This window comes from Onychostoma macrolepis, chromosome 05, assembly GCF_012432095.1.
Source record: "Onychostoma macrolepis isolate SWU-2019 chromosome 05, ASM1243209v1, whole genome shotgun sequence".
NCBI lineage: Eukaryota > Metazoa > Chordata > Actinopteri > Cypriniformes > Cyprinidae > Onychostoma > Onychostoma macrolepis.
The window spans coordinates 3,512,148-3,525,547 of record NC_081159.1 but is presented as its reverse complement, the minus strand read 5'-3'; the positions used below and the strand labels follow the sequence as shown (position 1 = coordinate 3,525,547).

General features: G+C 36.7%; 1 protein-coding gene across 2 annotated transcripts in view; it reads left to right on the top strand.

Moving 5' to 3' along the window:
- si:dkey-215k6.1 (transmembrane protein 132C) overlaps positions 1-13,400 on the top strand; it is a 223,020-nt gene that overhangs the window by 53,059 nt on the left and 156,561 nt on the right. For both annotated transcript variants that reach the window (XM_058775908.1, XM_058775909.1), the window contains one exon: positions 7,343-8,228. In XM_058775908.1, coding sequence (XP_058631891.1) covers positions 7,343-8,228 — 886 coding nt within the window. The remainder of the gene's footprint in view (positions 1-7,342; positions 8,229-13,400) is intronic.

Here is a 13,400-nt window from a genome sequence, read left to right as displayed (position 1 = left end):
TTGCTCACACTTTTTCTTACGCTTTCTCTCTCTTTCGCTGTATGAGGTCTTTTCAATTCCTGCATCCTGAGAGTTAGGAAAGTTAGATGAGATTTTTAACTATTAGCCCTAGAATGAATATGTATATGAAACACTAAAAATGTGTTTTTTGATTTGTTTTTTTACACCATGATAACACAGACGTCTTTTCATTGTCTGTTCTAAACTCCGTTTCTCTGTCTGTTCTCTGTTTAGAATATGTGGCACAGGCATGCATTTGTAGCAGCTTTAATAGAGTTTTTGGGACGTAACACTGTGAATACTCCATTATTATTATTACTAGTAGTAATAATAATAATAATAATATATTGGTTCTAAAAAATTATCATTATTTTTAGATTGATAACCAGCATTTTATTATTATTATTATTATTATTTATAAACACTTTTTAAAAAAAATGTTTTTTTTAAACTTTTTTATATTAAATATTACTTTTTTAGATTAGTGGATATTTGCACATCTGCGTTTTGAGTTCAGGGACCAAAAGGTGCTCATTTTAAATACCACATTCTAAAAATATTACTATTTATAGTCTATACAAGGAATGGGCTTTTAATAAAAGCTAATAAAAATGCAAGTTTTAATATCAGTCCACTAATTTTCAAACGAGTGGGCGAAAAGTGAGGTCCTCCAGTTCTGACACTGTTGCATGATGGATGAGGCCTACATAAATTTATTTCTTCATCAGGTTGTTTTATTTATGATAGCGAGTCAAATTTGCTCACTCTCGTTCTCTAAAAGCCCTAACAATACGGATGGCAGCAGCGTGCCAATGTTGGCTCTAGCTCCAGTCACTGAGTGTAAATTTTTGCTTGAGCCAGCTCAGAATCTGATGGATCTCTCCTAGTGTGTTTGCACAGCACATTTTAATCGATTCTTAAAATGTTCAATTAGGGCCAAATCAATTTGCGCAAGGTGGTGACGATCAAAGTCAGCATACGCTTCACACACACCTCTGCCTCTCTTAGCTATGCACACAAAATTCAACATGCCATTCACTTCTATAATGATATTTTCTTCCCTCTTTGTTTCCTACCTTTTCCTCCCTCTTGTCTTTAATTGGATCTGCGCTCATTGTTCTCATAGGTGTCATTTACATACGGTCGGTTTGGACATCAGAAGGCAGTGTGGCAGATTGTCATGTCTGACTATAGTGTTCAAATTCCTCTCGTTTTGTTGCCATGGTACCCGTGCCAAACTGACCAGCCACTCCATGCCAGTGTCTTTCACCTCCCAAAGGTGTTTTTTATTATTATTGTTATTTTGTTAGTCAAATGGTTGGCCATTTGGCCTTTTTTATATATATAATTTTTAATTTTTTTTTCAAAAATAGAGTTCAAAAGTTGGGGCCAGTAACATTTAAAATTTTTAAAAATATTTTATGCTCACCATGGCCGCATAATTTATACATCTTACTGGCCCCACACTACATATAATATTATTTAATTTTTTTAATGTATTTTTTAAATGGAAAAATAAATTTCTTTCGCTTTCTCTCTCTCTCTGTCTCTCCCTCTCTCTCTAAAATCACAGTAGGTCGTGAAAATGGTTGGAATAAGGAAAGACAGGATGGATAGATAGAGAAATACACAGAGGCAGGATTGGAGAGAAGCATGGTGATGGATCGTTGTGGCATTTTACCTTTTGTGGCAAAGGTCAAAGGTTATTGGGGCATCCATGTGGCGAATAGTTTTAGTGCTTAGTGGGAGGCAGGAAGCCGATTAACCTGAAGAGCTTCCAGACAGGGTTGTGCATTTCGGTGTGTGTGTTTGAAGGAGCGCATTCCAAATGATGTCTTGAACTGGGCTATAAATCATTCATTTTTTTTGCTCTCCTGAGTTACTCTGTGAATGTGAGTGTGACTGAGTTTGATACAGAGTGAGATCGACTTGAAGTGTGTGTGTGAGTGAGATAGCAAGGGTCAGAAAGTTTGCGAGTGTTTGTGAGTGTGCACTTGCTACAAGGTCACGGTTTTTGGAAGCAGAATGAAGCAGCTGCTCTTGCCATGAGGGGCCAGAGGACAAACGCCAGAGGAGAATTCTTTTATCCAGGCGTAAAATACCATATGATCCGTCAACTCCATTACTGCTGGAATAATATCCACACACACGTACTTGAGTTCTTCTGCCTCTTTATTTGGATTCCCTGAGGCTCCTGAGTACAGCTGTTTGCTTACTGAAATCTCTGTGCCGTTTCTGGTCTCATCCAGGATCTTTGGAATGGTGTTTAGTTTTTAGGAGTCATTTGCTACAGCCTACAGCATATAAATAATCAGAGGGCCAATGAAGGGGCTAGGAGACTTCAAAAGTGGACAGAATGGAGCCTAACAACTGTCATCTCTTGGTAGGCTTTGTTTGTAGCTTGGAAATTCTGGGTAAAGACTAACTGAAGTGGAACCTTATAAGTAACTGTTTTGGAACTTTCTACTCATTATTGATCTCAATACAGGTGACAACCACACAATCATCTAATAAACTAATCTAATAAAATAAGTGATATTTAAAAAAAAAGTTCAAAAGAACAGCATTTACTTGAAATAGACTATTAAAAATCTCTTTTGATCAGTTTGATGCATCCTTGATGAATGCAAGTATGAATTTCTTTTAAATAAAAATTAAAATCTTAATGATTAACTTACCGACTTTTTAAATTAATAAAAATAGCAAGTTTCAGTGTTAGTCAGTTTATCTACATTTCAGGAATTACTTTACATTACATTACATTATGATATAAAGGTAGTAGTAGTAGTTGGGATCTGACAAGCTCAAGATACCATGATACAGCAAGTGCGATTTAATTTGAGAATGAAATATTAACTTGATTTGTGAAGCTTTTCCATGTTAGTTACATCAAATCTCAAAGTTTTGTTGGACAAACTTATTTAGAGACCTAACTTCTATATTCTGTTTCGTTTTAAGTTTTGAAAATCAAAATACTTTTCTATCAATGAAATTCTGAGCACATCTTTACACATGTTTTTTGTAAAACTTTGTATGCATTTCTTTCACACTGGTATATTATTGTGGTTTAGTCTGTTTCAGTTAAACCCACTCCTAAACGACAAACAAAACAAACTGTGGTTGGTTACTTGAATGTCAGTCGGGTCTCTTCCTGTCTAAGTGGCCTATTCTTGGCCAGAACAAACTGCAATGTGAATCACACCATAGTCTGACTAAGCGATGTAAAGTATACCACTTGTCATGGTTGCTGATGATTGGAATAAAACCTCTGATAAAAATGGAAGAGACAGGATTTATCGCATCTCGCTTTATCTGTCTGTAATGAAATTGATGGGAGGTTAAATTGGCGTAAATAAATGGGCAGAAATACAATCCCAAGAACCCAGGGGAAAGATTTTGAACTCTTCACGCTGTACATACGAGTTGAAGCTTTGGGTGATGCGGTCTGAGCTACCGCAATGAAATCCTTTGTGAGAAATGTTTGACATTTGAAAAGTGGCCTGAGAAAGAGGGAGTGAAAGGTTAGAAATGTGTGGGGTGTCGTCAGCCTTGGGACCAGCGGCTGAAACAAATCAGAGTGGAGGTGTTTGGGCTCAGAATTATGGTCCTCTTTGTAGCCCTGAGAGCGCCATAAAGAACGGACTTGTGACACAGCGAGATGCTGTTTTCAGGACGATGCTGCCTCCATCTGCCGAAGCTACGTGCTTTATAGCGTGCAACCTCCGTATCGCAGCTCCCCAGGGCCGCCACAAAACATTGCACTTTTTAATTCCTTTTTTTTTCTTTTCTTTTTTCTATTCATTATGTCATGATCGCCGGTGGTGAGGTGGAAGTGACAGAATGGAGTTTATTCATCTATAATTTCCTGATAAGAGAATCGCAATATATCACAGCATTAATATAATAGTGGTTTCAATACAATTTAAGCTTTATTTGTGATATACTATTGATTACCCCTGAAAATAGCTTTGACTTGTCCCTCAGTTTCTTTTAAAAAGTTATGGATGACATTGCTGACTTATGTTTTTTATTAAATTTTTTGCACTTTTTCCTTATTTATTTCTCAATTTTTTTTTAAAGATTTATTTATGGGCTTTTAATTAGACAGGACAGTGTAGAGTAAACAGGAAAGCTTTGGGTGAAGAGAGAGGGCAGCGGGATCAGCAAAGGACCACGAGCCGGGATTCGAACTCTGGTCACCGTGAGCACAGTATGTCGGCGCACTAAGCGTGAGGCTATTGGCACCGACCTCTGTTTTTTTATTTAATGTTATTTTATTAGCACATATATTTATTTTTTTGTATGTGAATTTATTCATTTCTACATTTCATAAAAAAAAAAAAAAAGAATTCTGGTTTTGAGATATTGAATGATGCCTGCCTTGCTCTCAATATTGCAAGTACTTTTCTGTTCCTGCAGTTTGTTTTTAAACTAAGGCACGAGTTGAAATCAGCTTTTGAACCCGGAAAGTTTCCTTTGTTTGTTGTATCATTCATTCATTCTCTTTCTCATCACCAGCCTCTCTTCTTCCTCAAGACACTGGGTCCACAAGGCCTCACGTGTGTTTTGTTTCGGTGTTGATTTGAAATGAATCGCTGAAGGTGTATCTCTCTCTGAAGGGATTATTATGTGTTTAAACTCTTGTTGTGAGACGCAGCGCCATACCAAATCTTCATTATATTTTCACACCTTTACTATGCTTCACTCCCGCTACCTGAGGAGAGAGAGAGAGCGAGAGAGATAAAGTAACACAATAAACCTCCGGTTCTATTCCAGGCAGCTGCTTGAGATTCTGTTGCTCTCCATTCTGTCACTGTTTCAAAACATGCAAATGAGACTCTCTGAATCAGCACGAAATCTGTTGTATCACTATAAAAAAGAAGAGAGAAAACAAACAAGAAATACTAAAGTAAGAATGATTGGAAAATTGGGATTGTGTGTTGCATCATCTTATATTGGCTTATAATGAGCTGAGGTCGAAAACTCTTGCTGTATAAAATGTGTGATATTGCTCCTGCTCTCTGATTTATCAGGTTTTTCTGAACTTATATGAAGCTAAAGAAACAAATGTGGGAAGAAATTTATAAGCCAGCACTGTATTGAATTTTGTAAGATTTTTCTTCCTTTTCTCTACTATTGTCTGTGATTATTTCAGTTCAAATCACTTAAAACAGACCAATTTCAACTGTGTGGGCTATTTTTTTTGTTTTTAGTTCAGATTGTAAGAATGTTTCGCCGTCAGAGTTGTCATTGTTATATTTGCATTGCAGTTGGTTTTCTTTTTTGCATTTATTTGCATACTAAATTGTGCTTGGTCTCCCATTCACTTAATCATCTTTAGCTTCCTTTATGTTGCAAATGCGGCACATGGCATGTGTGCGCTTGTCTGTTAGAGCATCATTTTGCCTCTATCAGTACAGATCTAAAATTATAACAGGAAAGAACTGTAAATTTAGGGTCTGATTCATTGAAGCATTTGGCACACTCCGTCTGTTTGGCAGACTGTCTTGCATTTGATTGGCAGAGTGATCTGATAAGCTCCATCACAGACTTAACGGAAAATACGAACATGTGCTGAGGGCTTTTACAATGATAGAGGTATCCATAGAGAAAGGTGACGGATTGACTTTATGCTTCAGTTAACCATGAGTGAGTACAGATGCTTCCAAATGTAGCATAAATACCTTTTCTCAAAAAAAGAAAAAGTCATTTGCTTCAATCAGATTGCATGACCAGTGCAAATTGTGGGATTTATGGCACACAGGTTTCAGTTAGCAACAAAATCGTGCTGCCATACCAAGTTTCTTTGTGCATTTGAGATACTAATTAATTGTGTACTAGAGTAGTACAAACTTTCTGACCTTTCGGACTTTGTGTTGCAGCTCAAAGTTTGCCTATTATGACTGCATCACCTTGGTCAAGCATAGCATAGTTGTAGTGGAGTAAAGTTGTGGTCTTGCAGCTGAAGTTTAGTGTCTGATCCTGTAGTTGTTCTGGGATGGGATTTTACTGAGGTCACAGTCCCGCTGTAGTGCCATTCTGCCCTTGAGCAAGGCATTTAGCCCTGAGTTGTTCCTGTGGGACCTTTTGCATTGGATAAAAATGTCTGCTAAATGACAGATTTCAATTTCAGTGATGACTTGTTGACTTTTTGGGTCATGTTTTGAGAGGAGTTCACAAGTCGTCCCTGAGCACAAAAAGAGGCCTTTCCACCATGGCTATTACACCCTGACACTCACAAAGAGACACGTACTCACAAAGCCACTTTGTCGTTGTCGTGTCCTGTCCAGAGGAGGTGGAAGCAGTTGTGTGAATGTGAGCCTGAGGATGATTCCTGTTGCTTAACTGGTAGACCATGGTGTTAGCAATGCCAAGGTCACGGGTTCAACATAATGATGAAAAGAAGACAGTAGAAATCACTTTGGATAAAAGTGGTGTTGTGATAATACACTCATACACTATATAGATATATCACAACTATTTTTCATATTCATGCTTGAGATCCTTTACTTTAAAGTTTGTTTGTAGAACTTTTTTATGTATTTACAAGTGCATTTACATCATTTTCTGCAGGTGAATTAATAAAAATGAATAATTAAAAAACAATTTTATATATATATATATATATATATATACACAGCATATGCAATAAAATGTATCAAAAGTAAAGGTTAAGACTTACATTTGTTACAAAAAAATTTCTATGTCTAGAAAATGTGTTTAACAATTAAGCTTTCTGTTCATCAAAGAATCCTGAAAAAGTATCACAATTTCCACAAAAATACTAGGAAACACCAATTTTCAACACTGATAATAATAAGCATCACCAAATCTATATATGAGAAAAGTGAAAAATGGCTGCTGAAAATTTGCTTTGCCATCAGGAATAGATTACATTTTAAAAATAAATTAAATTGGAAAACAGTTATTTTAAATTATAATAATATTTCACAACATTCCTGTTTTTCTTGTATTTTCGAGATCAAACAAATGCAGCCTTTTCACAATTTTCTGAAAATCTTACTGACCCCAAATTTTTTAATTTTGATCGTGTACTGTACATATAACAAACATTTTTGTCAACAACAGTCTTTTTTCTTGGTTTATTCTACTCTATTCACTTACGCTCTACACACACTCATAAAATGATCTTTCCAAAGACCCTTGGCCTTAATTTCATTTGTTTCTCTGTAAATAAATGCTCTCGTTAAATGAGATCAAACAAAAACCAGGGGACACTTTAAATTATAACTGAAAGCAATTTTCCTTTTAATAACATCTGTAGTGTCTCTGAAATGAAATAAACATACAGATAAATCTCTTTCTCTTTGTCTCTCCGCAGTGTGCGAGAGCAGGGGCGGAGGCAGCGATCTCGTGCCCAGGTTCTCCTCATCCTTGCCCACGTACCTCCCCGTGTCCTGCCAACTGCAGGGTGCAGAGTCATCCTTCTTTCTCCGGGAGGCCACACAGGAAGTGATGCGTAACGGGAGCTTGCAGACACGCAGCGAGCCTCTCTTTCTCCACTTGCCCGAATCTGGCCCTGCTCCCCTCTTGTCGGTCAACTGTAGCTATGGCAATCTCACCGCAGAGGCGCCGGTACCACCAGAGCTCCTCCCGGGGGCGCTGCCACGTTCTTTCCACACCTCTACACACCTGACAGTGGGCTGGAAGGTGAGAGCGCACCTGGTGAGCAGGAGGATAGGAGTCGATCGGCCTCAAATCCAGGTGTTGTTTTATCTGGCGGGCCGCAGGTGGGAGGATGCGGATCCTCCAGCGGAACTGCTGCCGTGTATCCGTGTCGTTGGGATCCGCGATCCGGGGGAAGGTTCTGTATCGAGCGCCTGCCGACTGGAGGGAAACCTGGGGATCTGTGTAGCCCAGCTTGGCATTCCTACAACCTGGTTCAGCGTTCCTCCGCCACGTAGGCGCACGCAGGAGCCCATTCCAGTCACGGTGGAGTTGCACTACTCCATTCTCCCTCCAGAGGCCCTGGGAAAAGAGTGCGTGGCGGGTAGGGTGCAAGGAAAGGCTGCAGGGCAGGAAGGGGATATGCAGAGGATTGGGACTGTGACTCTCTCCACTGGGGACAACAGAGCGCCCAGAATCCGACTTAGACTGGACGGAGACGTCGAGATACTGGCGCCCCCCAGCCCAGTTAAACAGGGACAGACGGTGGGATTTCAAGTACTAATGAATTCTGCTGCCGCCACTGAGCAGTTCACACTGAGGTAGGACGAAGTGCATGCACACACTTGCATAGAGGTTGAACGTCTTGTGCTCATACTGTAAATACATTAATGCATCAATCAGGCAATAATTAGTTCTTAATTACTGTTGAATCCACCAAATCTACTGCGGTGCAGGATTTGTCTGACTGCTAATTTTTACTTGTCTTACATTTGTTTTACAGAAAAGTAATCAAATAGTAACCAACCTTATGTAAATTAATTACAATATTTAGGCCGATATTTTAATTTCATAATATTGTTTATGATATCATTGTAGGGATGCACTGTATGACCAAAATCTTATTTCACTATGAAAGCAATTTTATTTCATCATAACAGTTGCCTATATTTTACAATATAAAGCAATATGAAAATTAGAGCAAAGATGCACATAACAAACAATAAGACAAATACAATAAAAGAAAGTTATGAATAAAATGCAGAAAACGAATAATCAAATGTTAAACAAAAAAACCAAAAAAAAATTTAAAGCTACTGGCCAGTATCAACAATCCAACAATTATTTTCATGTAATGGGCAATATTAAAATTCTTTACTATTTTTACCTAAATTAATGAAAAATAAAACAAAACATTAGAAAATAGTTGTAAAAGCTACAAGTGCATTTAGGCATTAACCCATTATATGAAAAGGGTTTTTAACAGTGTTTTTTTATTTAAAAGATTAACTTTAAAAGAGCGTTAGACGACTGCAAAGGTAATCTAAAACAGAGGAAATGAGCTTTCAAAACGATATGCCTAGTATCTGCAAATATATATATATATATATACAGGGCCTAAAATGAACACTTGCCAAGCTCCAAATGCGCGTAAAAATCTGTGTTGGCGAGTATATGTAACAATGTCAGTCGCCAGTTGGCGGGTAAAACTTTTCCAAAATATAACAATGCAATGTAGTGGGAACAACAGACAGTTTTAAAAGGGATTCGCTGTGTCTGACGTAAGCTAATAAAATCATCGTGATTACCTGTTCTGTCATAAGCGACAAGAGCGAATCAAATAATAGGATACTAACGGACTGATAAGGTCAGAGCAGTGTAATGGCCAGCTTGTCCCTAGACACGGTTCTAATAACATTTACCTGAGAAGATATTGCTGCTTCATTTCGGAAGATTAACTTTTCCCTTCTTCATTCTTCATAACCCAAGAATGTGGCGACACATACCTGGGCTTATGCCGCCTAAACGGTGCAGTGAAGTTTGAAAGGTTGCTCGTTCGGCTGAACACATACACCGAGCCGCTTAGACGGCGCACCAGACTGAAAACATACAATTATGTCAAAATACTCGGTTTTGGTGAGTTACATCGTAAACGTAGTCTTAAATGAGTAATAAAGTCTTAAATGACGGAGTTTGGAGAAAATAGGATATGTGTCAGATCCGCGTTGTGTGCATCAGGTTTTAAAGAGACAGCGCTGCTTTTAAAGTGAAACCTGCTGAAGTCTGTCATTGATGTAACTCAAAGAACAAAAGAAAAAGAGAAACCACTCGACTGCTCTAGTGGCTGATTAATAAAGATTAATTTGTATAGTTTATGCATATACAATTTATAGTTTATGTGAAGATTGTTTTAAAATCACTTAATATTTCAGAGCTTATTAAATGTTAGAGTTTCATGACAGGTAAATTTAATCACGTCACTGGCCATTGGCAGGTGTGGCAAAAAGTAAGTTTTAGGCCCTGTATATATAAAATATATATATATATATATATATATATATATATATATATATATATATATATATATATATATATATATATATATATATATATATATATATATATATATATACACAATATCAAATGATATGGATAATTGTAAAAATATTGGCATGTAAACAAAATGGCATCGCTATCTTGTGCATCCCTAAGAATATTGAGTGCAGTTTTACTTTGGCAAGTCTATAGTGTCAGGGAGAGTGTGTCTGTGCATCCGAGTCGATATGGATGAGAAATGAAAGTGTGCATGGCTCCATTGCAGATTCATGTTGATCGCATTGTCATAAATGGTTTCTGTTAGCGGCTGGATTTGTTTCAAGGCTGTTTGCGAGAATTGTAGCTTTGTATGTCAACACTCTAAATCAGGGGTGTCCAGTCCTGCTCCTGGAGGACCAGCTTCCTGCAGAGTTTAGCTCCAACAAACCTGCCTGGAAGTTTCTAGTAATTCTGAAGATTTTGATTAGCTGGTTCAGGTGTTTAATTAGAACTGGAGCTGAACTCTGCAGGATGGCGGCCCTTCAGGAGCAGGACTGGACTCCTTTGCTCTTAATGAACCCTCACCATCTTAGCTTGCTTACAGCTTGTTTATGAACACAAAAGCTGAGTCTGAAAGCTCAGGCAGCTGACTTGTAGCCTCGCTGCCCTATCAGGTAGATTGTTTGTTTATTTATTGGTGTTATTTAATCAAATTATAAAAATTAAACAAATCACTAAAGAAATATTGCAGTAATATTTTAAAAAATATAAGTATTTTTATAATAATAATTGTAATTAATATAGTAATAATAGTCATAGTTATATTAATAGATATACATTAAATATAATGAAATAAAGCATAAATTAAAATATATAAATTAAATATAAATATAGATTGAATTAATTAATAAATAATAAATATGATTAAATTGATATAATAATTAATACAATTATTTAATTAATAATTAATAATAACAATAATAATAATTATTATTGTTTTATATAATGGTAAAATTGCAATACTAATATTTGGAGTTGTTTTTGCTTTCAAACATTAAGTGACAGAGCTTATATTTTGGTGGGAAAATGCAGGAAACCTCTTATGAAATGCTTCTCATTTGCTGACAACAGATTTATGAATGATTCTCATTACATATTTGGGAAGATGTTTTGCGCAAGTTGCATTTTCAAATGCATATGCCACTCAAAATCACAAGACTTGCAAAGATGGAGTTTGTGTGGAGCAGCATTCACTGAAAACGCTCTGAGACACTGAAAACACTGTTATTATGAGCTGGTTGCATATTTATATAATTACAATGGTGTATGCAATGCGACAATGCAATTGTTAGAATTAATTTAAAAAAAAGCTACCGGCCGACTGATGAGTAATACTGTTTCATATACTTGCCAACTCCAGTTTTCTTTTTCCTTACTCGCATTGGGTGCTTGGCGAGTGCTAATTTTAGGCCCATAGAACTCCCATAATTCAGTGCTAACAACACACATGCATGCAGTTTGGTGATCCTTATAGTCACAGTTCACACATGAACACACCGCTGCTCGCGTACTCGCTGGCAGCTTTTCAGTCTGGAGGCCTTGGGGCTTTCCCAGACATATGATAGATTAGACTTATTCATCAGTGCGCAGATAAAGCAGAGCTCCAGACTACCGCCACACACGTCCCGCCAGCTCCGCGCCTCTCTATCACTGCTGTTGAGTTTTATAATGGGCAATAATTAGTCTTCGCCATCAGCACGTAAGGATCATTAAAATGGATGAAGGAGCACTACGTTGAGGTTGTTTCAGGGGGTATAACAACCGAGTCTCTCGTATAGTCACTGACAAAATTTTAGGTGGATATTTGCATCTTGACACAGTCATTATTACTGATTTAGGAGGGCAACATGCACTACTTTACTACTTAAGCTAAGAGACATATTTTAGTTTAGTGTGGTGGCATGGAAGTGTATTTATGTCTGGGATCGCCATTATCTGCAGGAGAGTCACTATGGAAAACGTCTCTCCAATCTCAATTAACTTCCGTCAGCAGAGAGACAGATGCATGCTGGCAGAGGAAGATGCTATTGTTTCTGCTAGTTGAACGATGCTGCGACATCAAAGCCACTCCTGCTGGTGTCGTTTGGGTCTATAAAAGATGTGTGATGTCTTTCATTTCACCACCTGCTATCTGTTTAGATGGAGAAAATCAAAATGTTTTCCTCCTACCGATGATGGGAAAAGTCTGCCAGCCGTTGTTTGTTTGTTTGTCTTGAAAATCACAAATTTCTGCCCTCATTGTTGCCGAGGAGGAGATTGAAATAGCTAAAAATAGTTTCATTTGTTCCCTCTCAAATCAAAACGGAGTTGGTATTTTTACTTGTTTGTGTGCCATACATATGGAAAGACACAGGTCTTTGAACGCGCTCCTCTACAGACGCTTGAATCGACCTAACAAAGCCAAAACGTTTATATATTCTATGTCTTCTGTCACAGTCTAGACGCCGTTTAAAGATTCTAGATCGGTGGCCTTGAGTTTTTACTTGTGTATACAGTCAAACCAAAATTAATTCAGACACTTTCAACATTTCTCACATTATCACAGTTTATTCGCTATAGTTTAGAAAATGGTAGTAAAATATGACAAGAACTCAAGAGTTAAACTGTGTCAGAACAAATTCATCTTGATAATGTCAGATTACTTTGATTAGAAGTATGTAATGGATTACAATCAACCAAAAATTATTCAGGTGTTAAATTTAAGTACACAATTAGATAATAGCCAATTCAGGTCAACCAATTACCAAGCAATGCTTAAGTTTGTTCAGTATGTGGTGTAAAAAGGTCACATTAGCAATTAAAGAAAAACAGTTAAAAAAAACACGGTCAGGTCAAAGTGTCTGAAAAATTTTTGCTTCCAGATTTGTATAAATTTTACTGGTAGTCCACTGTATGAAGAATTTTTGAACATAATATGTCACAGTTTACTTTATTTTGCTATCCTCACTTACATAAATGAACTATAGTGTCCTGCACCCACTAGTAAAAAAATAAAAAATTATATCTGGTTTCTGAATAATTTTTGGTTTGACTGTACCTGTACATTAACAGAAAAAAAAGGTTTTGGCATTTTTTTTCTTTGACTAGTTAAGATAAGCAGTTATTTATATCTTAGTTATTATTTTGCATTAAATTGGAAAATATTAAAAATATTTAATAATTTGTATAATTAAAATTAAATTAATATTTGATTTGATTTGTTAAAAACGTTTACAGCCAAGGGTTTCAAAGAAGTTTAGACCAACTTTGTTGTTCCAAAATCCACTTTCTAAAGTGTAGCAATTAACACATATTTAAAATTATCAACTCATTTTCTTAAGAATAGCAATTTTAATTTTCAGTCAGTATTATTTGAAACTTCAATTCATAGAAATATTTTCTATTTAATACTCTTTCTG